Raw genomic sequence first — 17126 nt, 5'->3', positions numbered from 1 at the left:
ATTGCAACTATATGAGGCAATGAATATTAACTAAATTATAGTAATCATTTAACAATATATACATTTATCAAATCATTATTTTATATACCTTAAATGAATACAGTATTTTCTGTATAACTGACATAATTGGAAAAATGTTTATAAGGTGTAAAAAAAAATTTGAGACAGAGTTCACATACCATATAAATCACCATTTTCAAGTGTACAACTCAGTGGTTTTTAGTACTATTAACAAGGCTGTACAATTACTGCCTCAATCTAATTCATCATCTCAGAAGAAAAACTGGATACTATTTTCAATTCCTTTTCCCCACTGCCCCTGGTAACCACTGATTCTACTTTCTGCTCTGGACTTGCCTATTCTGGACTTTTCCTATAAATGGAATAATCACACGGTCTTCTGTGATTAGCTTCTTTCACCTAGCATGTTTCCAAAGTTCACCCATGTTGTAGCATGTATCAGAATTCCATTCCTTCTTATTTCTGAATAACATTCTGCTATAAGGATACACCACAGAAGCAGTATATCGTTTTGTTTATCCATCAACTGATGGGCTGATGAACATTTGGGTTGGACTATTTTTTGGTTACGAAGAATAATGCTGCTATGAACTTCCATGTATACATTTTTGGATGAATGTATGCTCTTAATTTTCTTGGGTACATACCTGGGAGTGGAATTGCTGGCTACATGGTAACACATGGTTTAGACTGTTTGATGAACTGTCAAACTTATCCAAAGCAGCCACACTGTTTTACACATCCCTGTGAGCAATGTATGAGAGTTCTAATTTCTTTATTCTCACCAACATATGTTACCATCCCTCAACTGAAATACCGCCATCTTAGTAAGTGTGAAGTGTATCTCATCGTGGTTTTGATATGCATTTCCCTAATGACTAACGATGTTGAGCATCTTTTTATGCGCTTCATATAGATCTTCTTTGAAGAAATGCCTGCTAAAATCCTTTGCCCATTTTAAAAACTGAGTTGTCTTTTTACTATTGAGTTGTGTGAGTTCTTTATACATTCTGGATGTCAGACCATCATTAGATATATGATTTATAAAATTTTTTTTTCTCTTCTCTGGGTTGTTTTTTTTAACTTTCTCAACAGTGTTCTTTGAAGCACAAAAGTTTTCAATTTTGGTGAAGTCTATTTTTTATTTGGTTGCTTGTAGTTTAGGTGTCATATCTATTATTAACTTTCTCAAGGTATCCAAATAAATTCCTTAAAGTATTACTGATGGCCATATAAAATACAACTGTTCCAAGTTTGTGACCTATGAATGTAACAGGTATTTTTATATGTAAGTATAATCAAAAGTCAATATGCTAAATTTGGAATACTGAGGTTTTTAGAATTTCTTTTGCAGATTTTATTTTAGAATGATTATTTCTGCTAATTTTGATATGATTTGCCATCTACAATATAGGGAAAGTTCCCACTTGTCTTCACAGCCAATCTTCATCCCTAATATGTCAATATGTAATAAAATACTTTAGGCAGTCACTGAATTATTTAAGGTGCTGACATCGTCTCCCTCCACCTTAAAAGCTCCAATCTCTTCCTTAAAAAGCTTGAAGGAACTCTGTGAAACACAGAGTACAACTGTGATGATGGTGGTGGAAGGGAGAGATACTATTAGTAATGCTAGAATGAGTAATGCTAGCAGTTTTAGATTCCCTCAAAGTGCTTTTTAAAAAACAAAACAAAACAAAAAAAAACCAACACATGTATATCTGAGGACTCTCTGTATGTAAATTTCATAGGCTTGCTGACACTATTACAAAACTACAGAAAATTAGTTTTCTAAAAATTTGGAAAGCATTTTAGAGTTTAAGGTGCTGATTTTTATTCTTTATGTCATCCAGATAAGCAGTGTAATTCAAACCATACCCAACAGATATATCTGCAACTGAATTTCTTTGCTCATCTTCCTTTAGTTTTTCTTGTTTCTCCTTCATTTTTTGTTCTTGCTCCTTAAGTTTTTCTTCTTTCCTTTTACGAATCCTGAAAGTTAAAATAAAATATTATAGTCTATATGATACTTTTAACTTTTTATCTTTAACCACCCAATTACAGAAAATGCTCCAAATGTTATCACAAAACTACAAAGTAATCTATTAATAACAGCCCAACATGGTTTTATTTTTTTCATAAATTTTATTTTATTATTCTATATATATATTTTTTTGCTGTGCTGTACAGCATGTATGGGATTTTAGTTCCCTGACCAGGGATTGAACCCATGTCCCCTGCATTGGGAGTGTAGAGTCTTAACCACTGGACTGCCAAGAAAGTCCCCAACATGTTTTTAGAGGCAAAGAAATAAACAGCTTTCATTAGCACAACGGACTATAATTATCTCTCACCTAGCAGCTGCTTCTTCCCTCTCTTTTCGATGTTGTTCTGCTTTTAACTCCCGGAACTCCTGTTTTGCTTGTCTTAATATGTCAACATAATCTTCAATGAAATCCCTAGTAGAAACTAGGGTCAGTAGTTTCCCACAGAGAGCATGAAGTATCTTCATCTTTTCTCCTGCCAAAAATTGGTAAATAACTCCTGGATTATCAATGACAAGAAAAAATTTAATTTGTGGCTCAATGTGAAAATATTTAATAAAGACTAGGGAAGAGTCTCTTAAGATCAACTAAGCTAGTGGCATTTATGGAAAAAAGCAACTTTGAATCCAATTAACAGTTATGTGATATACAACACATTTCAAATACTAATAACTACTAGTTAAACAGACATGAAAAACTTTCTAATTGCAAAGAATTAATTTTTAAGTTTTAATTTTAGGCTTATGTAGCTTATATATGAAGTTCAAATCAAAACTAAGTTATAACCACATGAGACCAAGATGTGGGTTTGATCCTTGGTACGGGATGATCCCTGTAAGAAATGGCAACCCACTCTAGTATTCTTGACTGGAGAATCCCTTGGACAGAGGGAGCTTGGCAGGCTACAGTCTACAGGGTTGCAAAGAGACATGACTAAGTGATTGAGCACGCATACATGCACACACACACACACACACACACACACAAATGGCAATAGGCAAATTGCTACTCAGAAAAGACTGCACAAAAACACTACCATAAATTTTAAAAATTATATGAATGTTAGCTCAACTATACCACAATAAAAATTTTTTAAACTACATGACTCTTAGGAATTAGGTTTTCTTATTATATGTTTCCTTAAATAAGCATAATAAATTCAATACAATTGAATATAATTTTTACTTTTATCTATAAAAGGAAGTAAAAAAAACTCTTAATTTTACATATTGTGCCTCACTGCTGAAACATTTACTCAACTGAATGTTAGCATTCTGCAGCTACAGCTTATATTTCTGATATATTAATAAATAAAAATTAAAGCTAGCTAATTCCCACTTATCTTTCTAGACTTGCTAGATGTAGTAAACTAACCACACATTTTTAAAGTAATAGAAAATCCAAGAGAAAAAAGACAAGAAAATCATAAATAATTAAAAGTTAATATGAATAACAACTGTAGTTAATTTAGGTCACTATTTGTATTCTGACAATTTTTTTTAAAAAGACTGCTTTCTTCCTTTCTCTTTTAAAACTAAATGTCATCTAAAATTTTCTCATCAGCTACCGAGTATTCTGGGCATAAGTAGGAAGGTTATACAAATTCTAACTTGCAAAGTTTACCTGGTGTCAAATCATACACTGAAGTGCTTGACAGTTTCTTCACCAGGCTGGGGTTGCTCAAACGAAGCTCCATGCAGGCATCATCTGTAGCATCAAACCCTCCTCGTTTCTGATACCTGTACTTCGCATTTGCTGATGTTACATCAGCACCCGAAGCTAAGATGTGTAGTCTGAGGATTTCAGAAAGAGTGCAGCTATCGAGATCCAAGCTTTTCAAACTGCAGCCTATAGTCGTTAAAAACGAAACAGTCATTTAGAATGTAAACAATAAATCCTCAGTAATGTAAAATATACCTTTATAAAAATAAAAAGGCAATAAAAAAAAAAAAAAAACCCACACATACCCTGATGCAACTGCGGCCATGCAGCTGCCAAAGATGCAACTGCAGACAGTGCAGATTTTGTGGGGTCTGTATCTTCATCCAAAGCCTCTGTTAGATCTTTAAGGAAATAAATACTTTATTCTAGTGCAAATCAAAGCTTGAATATTTGGGAATAATGCCCTTTTTAAAATGATGAAAGAAACAGCAAACAGCTTAACATTCAGGAACCTCAAAACTGACACTAGGTACCACAAGCATCACATCATTCACATTCTGCCTAGGCTCCAACTAAAACTATTAAATCCTAAGATATGTACTACACACTAATTTTCCCCTTACTTAACATAGAGAAGACAATTTCCAAGTTACCAACAAGATACACATACACATTCCAAAAATATGGTAAAATACACTTTAAAATGAAAGACAAATTTCCTTGCTCAATATAACTTTAAAAAAACTCTACTTTGAAAATCAGAATCTATTTGAAGATATCCAAATCTTTAATAAATATTCAATTACAAATACTGAATCATAACAAAGTATAAGTTGTAATTAATCATCAAAAACCAACACAGGAAAAGAGCTAAAAGAACTTAAAGACAATACTACTGTCACTTAACCACAGGTTTATCTCTTCATTTAAATTGCCTGTTTTTATTTTGCAAACTCTCTGATCCATGAAACAATAGGAAGATATCCCTGTATTTTCTAAGTAAATTGCTTCAGTTTTGAAAACAGTGCTTAAGCTACAAATAGGACCAAAGAGCAAGTCTACTGACACAAATATATTTAAACCATTAGGATATACAATTATTCCTTACATAGATAATAAAATGTCACCAATGAAAAAACTTTTAAGCTGATAAAAAGCCCTTCTGCTCTACCACAGTAGACACAGCTTCAGACTAAGTCTCAGATAATGTAAATTCTACTCTTAGCTCTGTCCATCCCTAGTTCCTACTTAGGTAGCCTCTAGATCAGGCACTTAATTGGCTTCATTCTTTTTATAGCGCTAAGTCAAGATCAGCAGTTTTCAAATTCCTCAAGTATTTCTTGGAAGCACCATATAAAGTGAATGGAGATGATAATCCTGCCCATTCATCTTTTCAACTCTCCTACACTAGCAGGGAGGAATCCCTGTACAATTTGTAGGCCTCCATGGATTAGAGCTGGGAAATCACTGAGCTAACCTGGTTCTGAGGTTCCTTCACTTTCTCCTTTCCCTCCTCAAAGTTCACAAGCTGAAAAAATGAACCTTAGAGAAAAGAACTGCTGTCCTTTACTAAAGGAAAAAGGCCCTTTGGGATTATGTCTGATTACAGTTACTGACAATTCCACGGCATTTGAAGCATAAACAGTACCACACAGGAGAAGTTACCTAACTAAATGTTACATATATACATAAGTTATTCCTACAAGGCCATGAATTTAGTTGAAATGACAGACATTATAATGTTCCTCACCAGGGAAATACTAGATGTAAAACTTTTTTCAATTTTCATTTTACATACAAAGCCAAACAAACTTAAAATTAATATAGGCACTCTAAAATTAACAAGTCCTAGTTAAAAAGCTGTATAAGTGTACTGGCTCTCTTCCTTTGCAGCAATTCAACTTATTTTATCTATAGTAAGCTGTAATTTCCCGGGACAAAGGCTGTAAAGGCCTCAGGAAATGGACAACCAACAAAATGACGATTTACTTTTAGTTGTGTTTAGCATGCTAAAATACATACTCTTCAACTCAACTATCTGCCAAACTACTCTTTCAAGAAACTGTAAATATCATTCTAGGATTTATTTGCTGAGACAGTCACTTGGATACATCATACCAAGAGAATACAGCTAAACTGTGTGGGGGATGACCACCTGAAACAGATACATTTATCATCATCGTAATCTAGAATCAGGTACACATAATTTCAACACTAAACAATAACATCTCAGCAATACACATAACTATTATATATCAGGAGAATGCTTTTGTATCTATACTTGTGAAAGGCATTTAAGTTCATGATGTAAGACTAAAGAGAGGAACTGATATTTATAATGTAAGTTAAAAAATTGCTGGTCAAAATTTCCAAGATTCAATATAAAAATAAGAAGGCCAAAAAATTACATGTTCTTGACAGATAATTACTTCTTTGCCATATTATAAGGTAATAAAATGTAATCATTACGAGGCTCCAGTCCAGAGTGCCTGAGTTTGTATCCATCACTTCTTATTAGCCACGTGTCTTTAGGCAAGTTAATTAAACTCAAGACTAAGCTTCTTTTACATATAAAGGCAAAAATAATTACACCTTCCTTATAATGGTGGTGTGAGGATAAAACAACACATATATGGTGTCTTTCTAGTTACGCGATCACTTACTCTCTATGTGATCTTCAGTAAATGACCTCACTGAACCTCATGTTTTATCACTGAGGTAAATACATGCTTTTATTGTCTGCCCAATAACACCTTACGTAAGGCCAGCTATGAAGAAGTAAATAATATTCAACCCCATGTGATTATTCAGGTGCTTTCAGGAAGACTACGGAAAACCCTTTTTGTTACTGAGATGGGAGAATACATGAAAAATACCTGGGGGAACAGTCTGGGGCCCTTAATGAAACTGAAGTCACCATTTAAAATGTGGTAATAGGCAAATGAGAGAAGGGTGAAATTTTTGAAGTAATTTTTTCTCCCTCCATAACATTTAAATAGTTTCAAACAAAGCATTATTAATGGTCAATACTTATTCCGAGGTAGACTTTATAGACAGTTGGTATAGAAGTAGAGCTATAAAAATTACAGGAACGACAAATCATGAATAGAAAATAAAATGGCAATACAAACATCAACAGTTTTTCCCTTACATTAGCTGCTTTTCCAATATAACTTCCTTTTGACCCCACTTTTTGTCATTAAGGCTTCCAAAACTACAAAATTCACCTAATTCAAATCCTGAATTAAAGAAAGCTTTATGTCTTGTATTAAGGTCAGAATTTGGTCAATAACCTTGTGATGTTATCAGTCATTAAGATAACCTAAAGCCTGAAAGAATGAATATATTTTACACAGTCTATCTTAGATCATCCATCTTTAGTTGTGGTACTTGTCATTAGAAAATCTTTGGATGTTTTATAAATGGATATACCCCTCTCCCTTCGCTTTTATGAAACTGACTAAATCATCTAAGATGACAATGAAGACCACATTGCTAAAATGGCCTTGATAAGGGAGCTAGAGTGATTAGCACTCAAGCAAGAGAATATATTTTGCTTGAACTTTGACTGCAAAATCAAAAGACAACTGAACTGACTACATCCTCATGACTCTCCTGTTGCTCCATCGACCAGGCATAAAGGAAATTAGCTCAAATTATCTAAGGCCAACCACGCTACCTGAATGGAGGAACGTCCCATTTTTTTTCCTACTAAGATTATGCTATCAAGATGGCTCCAAACTATTTCTTATCGTGTATTTCTACATAATACACTAAAGTTTATTTAATGGTCCGATCTCATAGGTGGCAAAATTCACAGAGAATATTATTCAGGAAGTCAAATCAACCTGTTAATATAAATGCTTAACAATTCCTCGGATTGAGGTAAATCCTAAATAAAACAGTGAACACTCTACTGTGTATTAAAAATAAAAAAGATTTCCCCAAGAATTATTCCTACATTAATATGTACCATACAGACTCTAGATACTTAACTGTACAGAAATTAAAGAGCAAAATTTGTAGTTCAAACTAGCAAAATTTAAAAATTAAATGTTCCTTAACTCTGATCTAAAAATTATCAGATATGAAATGAAATCAGTAATAATACTTTTAACCTAAAGTTTTAATAACAACAATTGAAGTATTTTCTTGGATGGGGACAAAAACTCAGTGCTATTCAGTAAATTTCTTGGAATTACAGATACTGGTCAATGAAATTTGTAAGGTTCCTAAATCACAGGAGAAATCTAGAGGAATAAAAAACAAGATAGGTTGGCAGGGTGGGGGCTGCAGCATTTTTAAGGTCATCAGAAACAGGATATATTAAAACAAAGCTTCAGTAAAACAACTGATAATATGTTGCTAGTATATGACTCAAAAATCAAGTAACTTGAACAACCATGTTTTATAACTGTAAAAGCCAAGTTAATTTAAAATTTAATCACAAGTTTATTTCACTACAAAGCTACTATCAGCCAGCAATAATATTGAATTCTGACCTTTGGTGTCAGCATCAGTTATTTGCTCTTTGGCTACTTCCTCTTCTTCTTCAGCTATCGCCTGGAAGATGGCAGTCAGGAAGAAAAAAAGCAATTCACATAGTGGGCCTTCACTGTCATTTCCTACAAGAGCTTCCTCTAACACTTCTGTGAATAAAATGTTTAAAATGAATTTAAAGTTCTGGTCACATACTGGAAAAACAACTCCATTGGAACAATAAACATTTTAATCAACAATAGCCTGTGTAACTATTTTCTTAAGTGCCCATCAGGTAAAGCCAAGTATAATTATTTAAGGCAAAATCACAAAGTAATTTTTAGTAATTACAACAAAATCATAAGCCAAAAATCACTGCATTCAAAGAAAGCCAAATTAGCCTCAGTTGATACAATATTTCACCTAAATTTAAGCCTGAGATGCAAATTAGTCATATATTAAAAATTATAATCTTACTCTAATTTGAATAATGACACCAAAGATGTTATTGTTGTCCCAGTGTTCTCAAGAGCTATGTGGGACATGACTGTTTACCAAATAGTACACATAAGAGGCAATCATCAGCATTAGCTGTAATCCTAATATTGAGTTCAGGTCATAAATGTTTCTCATCTAATTCACCTACCCTAAACGTCTTACCTCAACCAGCGCTGTTTAGACCTTCTTGATCTGTAAGGCACAGCGAGTCATGCCTCACCTAGCTCATCAAGAAAAACTAAGGGACTGTGAAAGCCCTCCTGAAGAATACAGTCGGTAAAATAAGAGTGGCATTAAAATTCTTTTAGAATTTTTATTTGGATCTAAAGAAGATTATTTTCTATTGGTTAGCTAAAAATCTAAAATGGGATCTAAAGCCCTTCTCATACTAATTTAGTTCTTATGAATGATGTACATACAAAGTAACAGTATGTAAGTGCAGAGGAGAAGCAATCCCAAGTTAAAGTTAGGCAGTAACTTGTCTTCAAATATGGCTGTCAATCCCTCCCTTCCCTGCACTTACATACCATGCCACCCTCAAGAAATGAGGTCTATTCCTTCACCCCCTTGAATCCCAGCAGGCCTAACTAATGGAATACAGCAGAAGCAAGGTTTGGCAGTTCTAGGCCTGGCCTTTAAGAAAAGTGATAGCTTCTGTTTCCAGCCCCTTGGAACACTCGCTGCCACATAGGAAGTGCAGGCTACTCTGACGAAGCAGAACACCATGTGGAGGAACACCGAGGTACCAGGCATGTGTGTGAAGAAGCCACCTTGAACACTGAGCCAGGTGAGCCTTCAGGTGACTCCAGTCCCAGCCACTGTGACTGTAATCACATGAAGGACCCCAAGAGAGGACTGGATAGCTGGGTCCAGTGACTCCACAGAACTTTGAGAGAGAATAACTTGTTCTTTTAAACCACTAATTTTAGGGTGAACTATCACATAGCAATAGCACTTGCCTAGGGTCACTCCCTCAGGAAACTCATCTTGAAGATCAAAAAGCTCCCCAAATGCATTAAGGAACTCCAAAACCATCAGAGCATCACCAAAGATTTCAGGAGGTAGTCTAGTTTTCACTGGAGTTGGTTCTGGAAGTTCCTGCAAGATTAAACAATTTATATAACTATTTGAACCAAGTACAGGAAATTGTACAAAGACAGATATGATATATTCTTTACCTAAGAACTATTTCACATTTCTCAACCCTGGATATTCATTATAATCACTTTTAGAACTTTAAAAATTATAGATGCTGTGGCTTTAATTCAACCTTATACCTTACACTAAATCACAGTCTCTAGATCACTTACTAAATCATTTTTTCTTTCATTCAACTAACAGCATAATTTAGGTTAAGCTGTACTTCTGACTACATTTCCTAGTTACGAGCGACTCCTAACCTAGATTCTGAGGCCAAGGCATTAGCCATATCAGTATGATCTCTAATGTGGTATTTTCCTTAGGATATGGAACAAAATTAATCTACCATCTATTGTCTTAGAAATGGTTCCATATAAAATGAGATGAATGAGTTTGGTATAGATACTTTGGTTATTTCTTCAGACAGGCAGAATCTTTGTCTAGTAACCACATTAAATGTTTGCCTGGCTCCAGTGGTTACTGGACTACCAAGGATAGCACAGATGACCAACTATTTCCACAGGATAAGAATCATTATCAAAGCTTGTTATAAAATACTAACAATGCTATCCTGGAACTCTAAATATACATATTTGCCTAATTGGCTATCTCCTCTGTCACACAGGTGTGTGAAACATCACATAACGTGCTTATACCTTAAGGTCATCACATTCCATATCTTCTCTGGGTTTACTCCACTGTTTTAAGTATTCCATATACTTTTTCTTTTCTTCACGCAACTTCTCTCTTTCCTAAAATGAAAGGTCAATAAAAATTCTTATAAGATATTTATAAGGCAGCATTGGCATCACCTTGGAACTAGCAGGAAACAAATACTTGCGCCCTACCTAGATCTCTTGAACTAGGAACTCTAGGGTTGGGACCCAGCAACTGATGTTTTAATAAGCTCTTTTGGGGATTCTGCTGTACATAAAAGGGTTAAAACCACTGATCAAAACAATGCCTGTCTGATAGAACTGCTACAAAGATGAAATATGTTTGACACATAGCAACTCCTGGATAAATATTAATTCAATCTGACCTTGTCTATAGCAGTGCTTTCTCCACTTTAAATCAATTAGATCTCAAGTGAAGAGATAAGAAATTATTAGAGTACCTAACATAACTACCCCCCCCTTATATTTGTAATACATTAGTTTTCAAGATTCATTTAAACCTAATTAACTGCCTAGAGACACACACAGGGGACAGTAAGTAAAAGCAATATTAGAGTACAACTGGTGAACTTTTTGCTCAGTTGGTCTTTTGACAACTTTTCTTCTTGGTTCTGGTATTTGAAACTGCAGGATAAATACTGACGCTAAAAAGTCTCTGATAAAGCAGAATGTAAACAAAATATTTTGTTATAATTATTTCCAATAAATATGTTAACTATGTAATAATATATATGTTTAATGCATGTTAATATTCCTTCTTTGAAATTTATTAACACTGAAAGTAAACAGATGTACATTTCTCAAGTTTAACAGAAAACACCTAGATAGTTACAGAACTTAACTGTGCTTTGAGTGGCCTGCTGAAATAAGCCCTCCCTCCACCCAAATAATTCTTGTAGGGTGTAATAAGATGGGTATTTTCATTCACTATTGATAAGAGTATACATAAGTACAACACATTTGACAAACAAATACCTATGTTCACCAGGTACAGAAAGTTTTTAACATGTTCTTACCCATTGACCTAGTATTTCACTTCTACAAATTAATCCAGAGACACAATCCAAAAACAGGAAAGACTTTTGTTCATAAATCTGAACAAAGTATCCTTGTTCATGAGCAAAAATTTATAAAGTGCTTACCTGTATCTATTTGATTAAATGCTACATGCAGTCACTAAAAATTTCACATTACTTAGTTTATTTAGTAGCAGGACAGAATGTTTATAATAATGTTAAAATATATATATACAAAATTATAAATGCTGGATCTTATTCTTTAAGCACCACAATAAAGTTAGAAATAAATTAATCAAAGCAATAATGCTATCTCTAAATATTACCATTTAGATTACGAGTGGTTTTTTTTTTTTTTTCCTTGTATTCTACACTTTCTGGAGTAAACACATATCAGACACTCCCTACTTCCATGCAAGGGCCTATCTGAAATAATTCAAGAAACACATGCAATGTAAATGAACATAATATATAACATGATCACCTAGGGTACTTGTGGTGGTTTAGTCACTAAGTCGTGTCCCACTCTTGCAACCTATGGGGTGTAGACCACTAGGCTCCTCTGTCCATGGGATTCTCCAGGTAAGAATACTGGAGTGGGTTGCCATGTCCTTCTCCAAGGGTACTTGTGAATATCCAGAAAACCAATGACAATGATGGACTTCAGAAGAAACCAGCTATAGAATTCTCTAAGAAATATCTACCACTGAAGATGATAATAAAAGATTTGCTGAAACAAAGATACTTTATTCTTCAAGGAAAATAAGAACACTACACTAATTCTTATTGCTCATACATTTTATTGTATTTTTCTAACAATGTAGTTTACTTCTGAAAGTTTTATTTCCCTAAATATGGAAGTCTAAACAATGAAGAAAAGCAACGTTAGAATTGTACTTCGGAAGAGGCTCTGAGGTGTAAAGTCACTCATATATATTGAACCTTAAATCATTCATTAAATTTGCCAAGGAAAATGGAGATATCCCAATACCATTTATCAGTGCTCTACGCACAACTATAAATGTAAATGAAAGTGATAAAAGTATTTTTAAATTAACCATGAACTTAAATATATAAAGTGTTGAATACTATTTACTATTTGTGGAGAGTATAACTAATATACTTGGATATACCTTTTCTCTTTCTATTTTAAGCCTCTCTTTTTCTTCTTTCTTCTTCAGTCTCTCTTTTTCAACAATTTTCTTCAATTCTTCCTTCTTTTTTTCTTTATCCTCCTTTTCTTTTTTCTTTGCCTCTAGGGCATCTGCTTTTTCTCTTTTTAATTTAGCCTTTTCAAAAGCTGTGGAGAAGATCAGACTTAGAATTGTACACAGACAGAAAATAACACACTTTTTAAATGTAACAAAAGAACCTCAGAAATATTTTAAGGTTTAAATGAGATCAAGAGACACTCACAGAGGGAGTCAGCTGGTGATTAAAATGGGAAGAGCAAGTCCTCTCTGTTGAAGACAAACTACTGCCATAGGACAAACACAAACCTGCCTTTGAAAGCCTTGCTACTCAAAGTGTGTCCCTAAGACCAGCAGCAAGGTACCACCTTGTTGGAAATGCAGAATCTTTTCTCCCACCCAGGCCTACTAATTTAGAATCTTCATTTTAGTAAGATTCCCAAGTGATTCATGTATATAGTCACATTTGGGAAACAATGTTTTATAAGGCTGTAGGAATCAAACAAAAATGGCTAGAACTGCCAACTTGTGCTTAATCTAGCATTAGGTCAGTTTAACAGAGGATATGTTATACCTTGAAATGTTGTTTTAAGAGATAAACAGAGGTCTCATTTATCAAAGAAATTAATAGTTATCTGAGGGAAAAAACTAATCTTAAGAACGACAAAACCAGAAATAAGCCATTTTAGAAACATCCCCTACCTAGGCACAGAGAAATACACTTTCCTGTAACTAAACAGTTTTTGGAGACAAAAAAAGGTATTAAGAGGGCTGACAACAAATGAAGGTGAAGGAACTGGAGACATTTATTAAGCCTCTTCTGTTTGCCAAAATCTTTGGTATATTCTTTACATTAAAACTCACCCAGTGATTTCATTTCTTCTTGTTTTAAAAGTTTGTCTCTTTCTTTAGTAGTTTTGTTCCTATAGCTTGCAATAGTCTGTTTACTGGCAATGCTGTCCTCCTAAAAAAAATAAAAACAAAACACACACGTAAAAACCAAGAAAGTAAAGTTGTAACCACAACTTTTACAAACTGGTCTACTTTTTCCTTACACTTAAAAAACAAAAAAATGTAAAGCCCTCATCAATTATACTTTCTTTATACTAAGGTTTTATTCTAAAATATAATTGAAATTTTAATAACTCTAATCATAGTAACATAAAGAATATAAGTTAATTCTGTAGTTCTACAAATTAGTACAAAAACCTCCCAGAAAAAACAACTGGTAATACATAAGGGGAGCCTTAAAAATATGCATTAGAAAAACAAACAAAAATATTCCAGGGTACTTAAACTAGCTGGTGTAGACATCAAGTAAGAAAGAGGCAGAGTAAACACACGTCAGAGACATTTTTGTAGTCCATCCTGCTTTACATTTTAGTAACTGCTTACATTTCAGTATGAAACCCCTGTGGCATGAGACTCATGTCTAACTCACACCTGAAACTTCTACAAGCCTCACTGCTAAGCAGTTGTCAAAATACAGTACACCCTGTTCTTGTGTAGGAGTGTTCCTTCCTACAGGGTCTAGGGGTGAAGTGAGCCAAACCCTACTCTTAATTTTGGTTAGTTTTATTAAGAACTACTGTGTACTTTTTATCTATTCTCTATTTACCTGACTAACAGATATTCGTTTGGGAGGTCTCCCTCTTCTTCTGTTAGCTGGACTGAAGATAAATGTGGGTGGATCATCAGGGAAGAAGTAAGAAAAATCTTGTTCTGCTATTTTATATGTTGAAAGAGATGATGCCTTCATTAAAAAAAAAAAAAGACAACAACACAGGGTACAATAATAACACATTAGTAAATTATATATAGATAAGCTTTAACATGTCATATGATTACTGTTAAAAACCAGGTCAAAAGCATTAGAATTTTATGTGTATTGTGTAGTAACATACATTTCTTGATGCTTTTAAAAATTACATAATTAATCAGCTTTACCAGGAAGAAATCCACAATTCAAAGGATTCCTTCACCATAAAATATTCAAGAATGCTTCAACAGTTTCCTGAATTCTAAAACTATCTCAAAATTTCACTTATACAATAATCTTTTTTGTTTGCTTTTGACTAATTTTGTATGAGGCTTTCTAGTAAATAAATAATCCATATATTAAATATTAAAAAATCCACTATATTAAATCAATAAATTTTTCTTAGCCTAACTGCTGAACATTTAGACTTCCCCCTCCAGTTTGAAATGATAACTTAAATACTTTATGTATCAAATTTTAAAGCTGGTCTGGATAAAAGCAGAAATATTGATAAATTTCTATAAAGTTTCAACTCAAAATTTAAGTTCATAGAAGTCAACCTCATTTTTACTGTAAGTTGTGTGGTTCCTGGATATCTGCTAAAATCAAGAGTTTCTTTCCTTCTACTTTCATCCATGTCCAACTCTAAACTTCTTATTTTCGATTAGCAATTCTGAAGATAAGTTTTGGTCTAACAGCAAAGATTATCTTCTTTCTTCCTCTCCAAAAAAAATGCTATTTACAGAAATACAGAAAATGTGATGATATAAAATTTTAAGTTATTAATAAAATAGGATTGCTTCTACTGGGAATTCAATTTACTATAATAATATTTTTACTTTTGGTAGAACATGGCTTTTAATACCTAACACAGTAAATGAATAATTCATTAAGATTTCACATTAAATTCCATTAAGATGGCTGTCTACTGTCTCACTTAAATAACCTGTGATATTCCACATGCAGTGTGGGAGACTGGGTTCCATCCCTAGGTTGGGAAGATCCCCCGGAGAAGGGAATGGCTACCCACTCCAATATTCTGGCCTGGAGAATTCCATGGACTGTATAGTCCATGTGGTTGCAAAGAGTCAGATATGACTCAGCAACTTTCACTTCATAGAGAACAGTACTTTAAGTATGAGTGGATGGCTTCTTCTGAAACACATACCCAAAAAGGATCAAATAGGCTTTAATATATTAACTGCCAAGGTATCCTTATTCACACACACAATACATACAATAAAAAAAAATCCCACATCTTTGTGTTCTTGCAGGTATTCCTAACAACAGTCTACATTCACCATACTGGGTATCAAACTTGGTTGTTTTAAGGGGGGGGGGGGTGTGTGTGTGTACAAGTATACTAGAACAGCCACTAACTATCTTTCATTATACTCATATGAGAAAAATATTCACTATAACCATAATTTTTATGTATTTATTAAAGTTGAACTTTTCAAACTTATTGACTTTATTTTCCTGGGTGAAAACTTATGTCTGTCACCATTTTTTCCTTATTTGGGCTATTTTTGTTCACTGATGTGGAAGAAATCTTATAAAATTAGGTGAACTGGCCAACTGGCTATTTATGATACACATAAGCAGCTTTATTCATTGACTGTCTATCAAATGTCAGGTACTGTTCTAGCCATTTATCACAAGTGTCTAAATCATCAACTTTTTTAAGCATCATTTTACATGACTACCTGTTCAATACTATAGACAGAAGAATGCTTAAATCATGTTCTCTTATCAAGACAAATACTTTAAAAATTCTTTCAGATGATTTTACCTTACATGTTTTCAAGTTTTATACTTCATCCACTGTAAATTTTGATCATGTCTATTTTTCTAATGGAGTGCTCATATTTTATAATTGATTTGAGCTCCTCAATGTATTCACTGGAAGTATCTTTCCTCTAGCACTTGCCCTTCAAATCTGTTTATAACACTTTTAATCCTACATAAGTTCATATTGTCAAATCAATCTCATCTTTGGTATTTCTTTTATATTGCTCCACCTAAGTACTTTAGCATAAATAACATTAAGATTTATTTTATGTCCTTTTTATTTTTTGAGTTAGACCCAACATTTTTCCATATAGAGCCAACTATTTTCCAAGTAGACCCAACTATTTTCCAAGTAGTTAACCAAGTGTCCCAGTTCTATTTATCTTTGTCTCTAGAGATGTGAAATACTACTCTTCACATAAACCAAATACCCTTTTCCTTCATATCTTTTCTTTTGATGTAATATATACATATGATGAAATACACAAATCTTAGGTATACAGTAGCTGACTTTTGATACACGCATACAATTCTCTAATCCATTCTATTGTTTTACTTAATGTCTCTCTCCCAATATAAGTATTTCTCATTTTAAAAAATTAGTTTTATCATTTAACTTTTTACTGGAGTGTACAATATGAGGTTCCTAAACTTGATTTTTTTCCCTCTAAACAGTTATTAATGAAATATAATCTATCTGCTTAGTATTGGTCTCCGAGATTCTTTTTATTATATGTATTATCTTCTTACCTAGTAGGATCTATTTTAGCATTGTTCTTTGAATCTGTTTTTCTGAGCCAGCATTACACTATTAGAAAACTCTAGTTGCCCTATCCATTCACCTTTTT

At 33.5% G+C, this 17126-nt stretch overlaps 1 protein-coding gene across 2 annotated transcripts in view; it reads right to left on the bottom strand.

Annotated features, from left to right (window-relative positions):
* BAZ1A (bromodomain adjacent to zinc finger domain 1A) overlaps positions 1-17126 on the bottom strand; it is an 86459-nt gene that overhangs the window by 23755 nt on the left and 45578 nt on the right. Inside the window, exons 6-15 of one of the 2 annotated variants that reach the window (XM_025271525.3) lie at positions 14347-14481; positions 13593-13692; positions 12672-12838; positions 10502-10597; positions 9665-9803; positions 8231-8377; positions 4034-4129; positions 3690-3914; positions 2376-2541; positions 1900-2013 (exon numbers count right to left, since the gene is read on the bottom strand). In XM_025271525.3, coding sequence (XP_025127310.1) covers positions 1900-2013; positions 2376-2541; positions 3690-3914; positions 4034-4129; positions 8231-8377; positions 9665-9803; positions 10502-10597; positions 12672-12838; positions 13593-13692; positions 14347-14481 — 1385 coding nt within the window. The remainder of the gene's footprint in view (positions 1-1899; positions 2014-2375; positions 2542-3689; positions 3915-4033; positions 4130-8230; positions 8378-9664; positions 9804-10501; positions 10598-12671; positions 12839-13592; positions 13693-14346; positions 14482-17126) is intronic. The other variant, XM_025271524.3, reaches the window with a different exon arrangement.

The sequence above is a fragment of the Bubalus bubalis genome, chromosome 20 (assembly GCF_019923935.1).
Source record: "Bubalus bubalis isolate 160015118507 breed Murrah chromosome 20, NDDB_SH_1, whole genome shotgun sequence".
Classification (NCBI taxonomy): Eukaryota; Metazoa; Chordata; class Mammalia; order Artiodactyla; family Bovidae; genus Bubalus; species Bubalus bubalis.
Note: the sequence above shows the minus strand (reverse complement) of the source record. Positions and strands in the feature narration are given on the sequence as shown.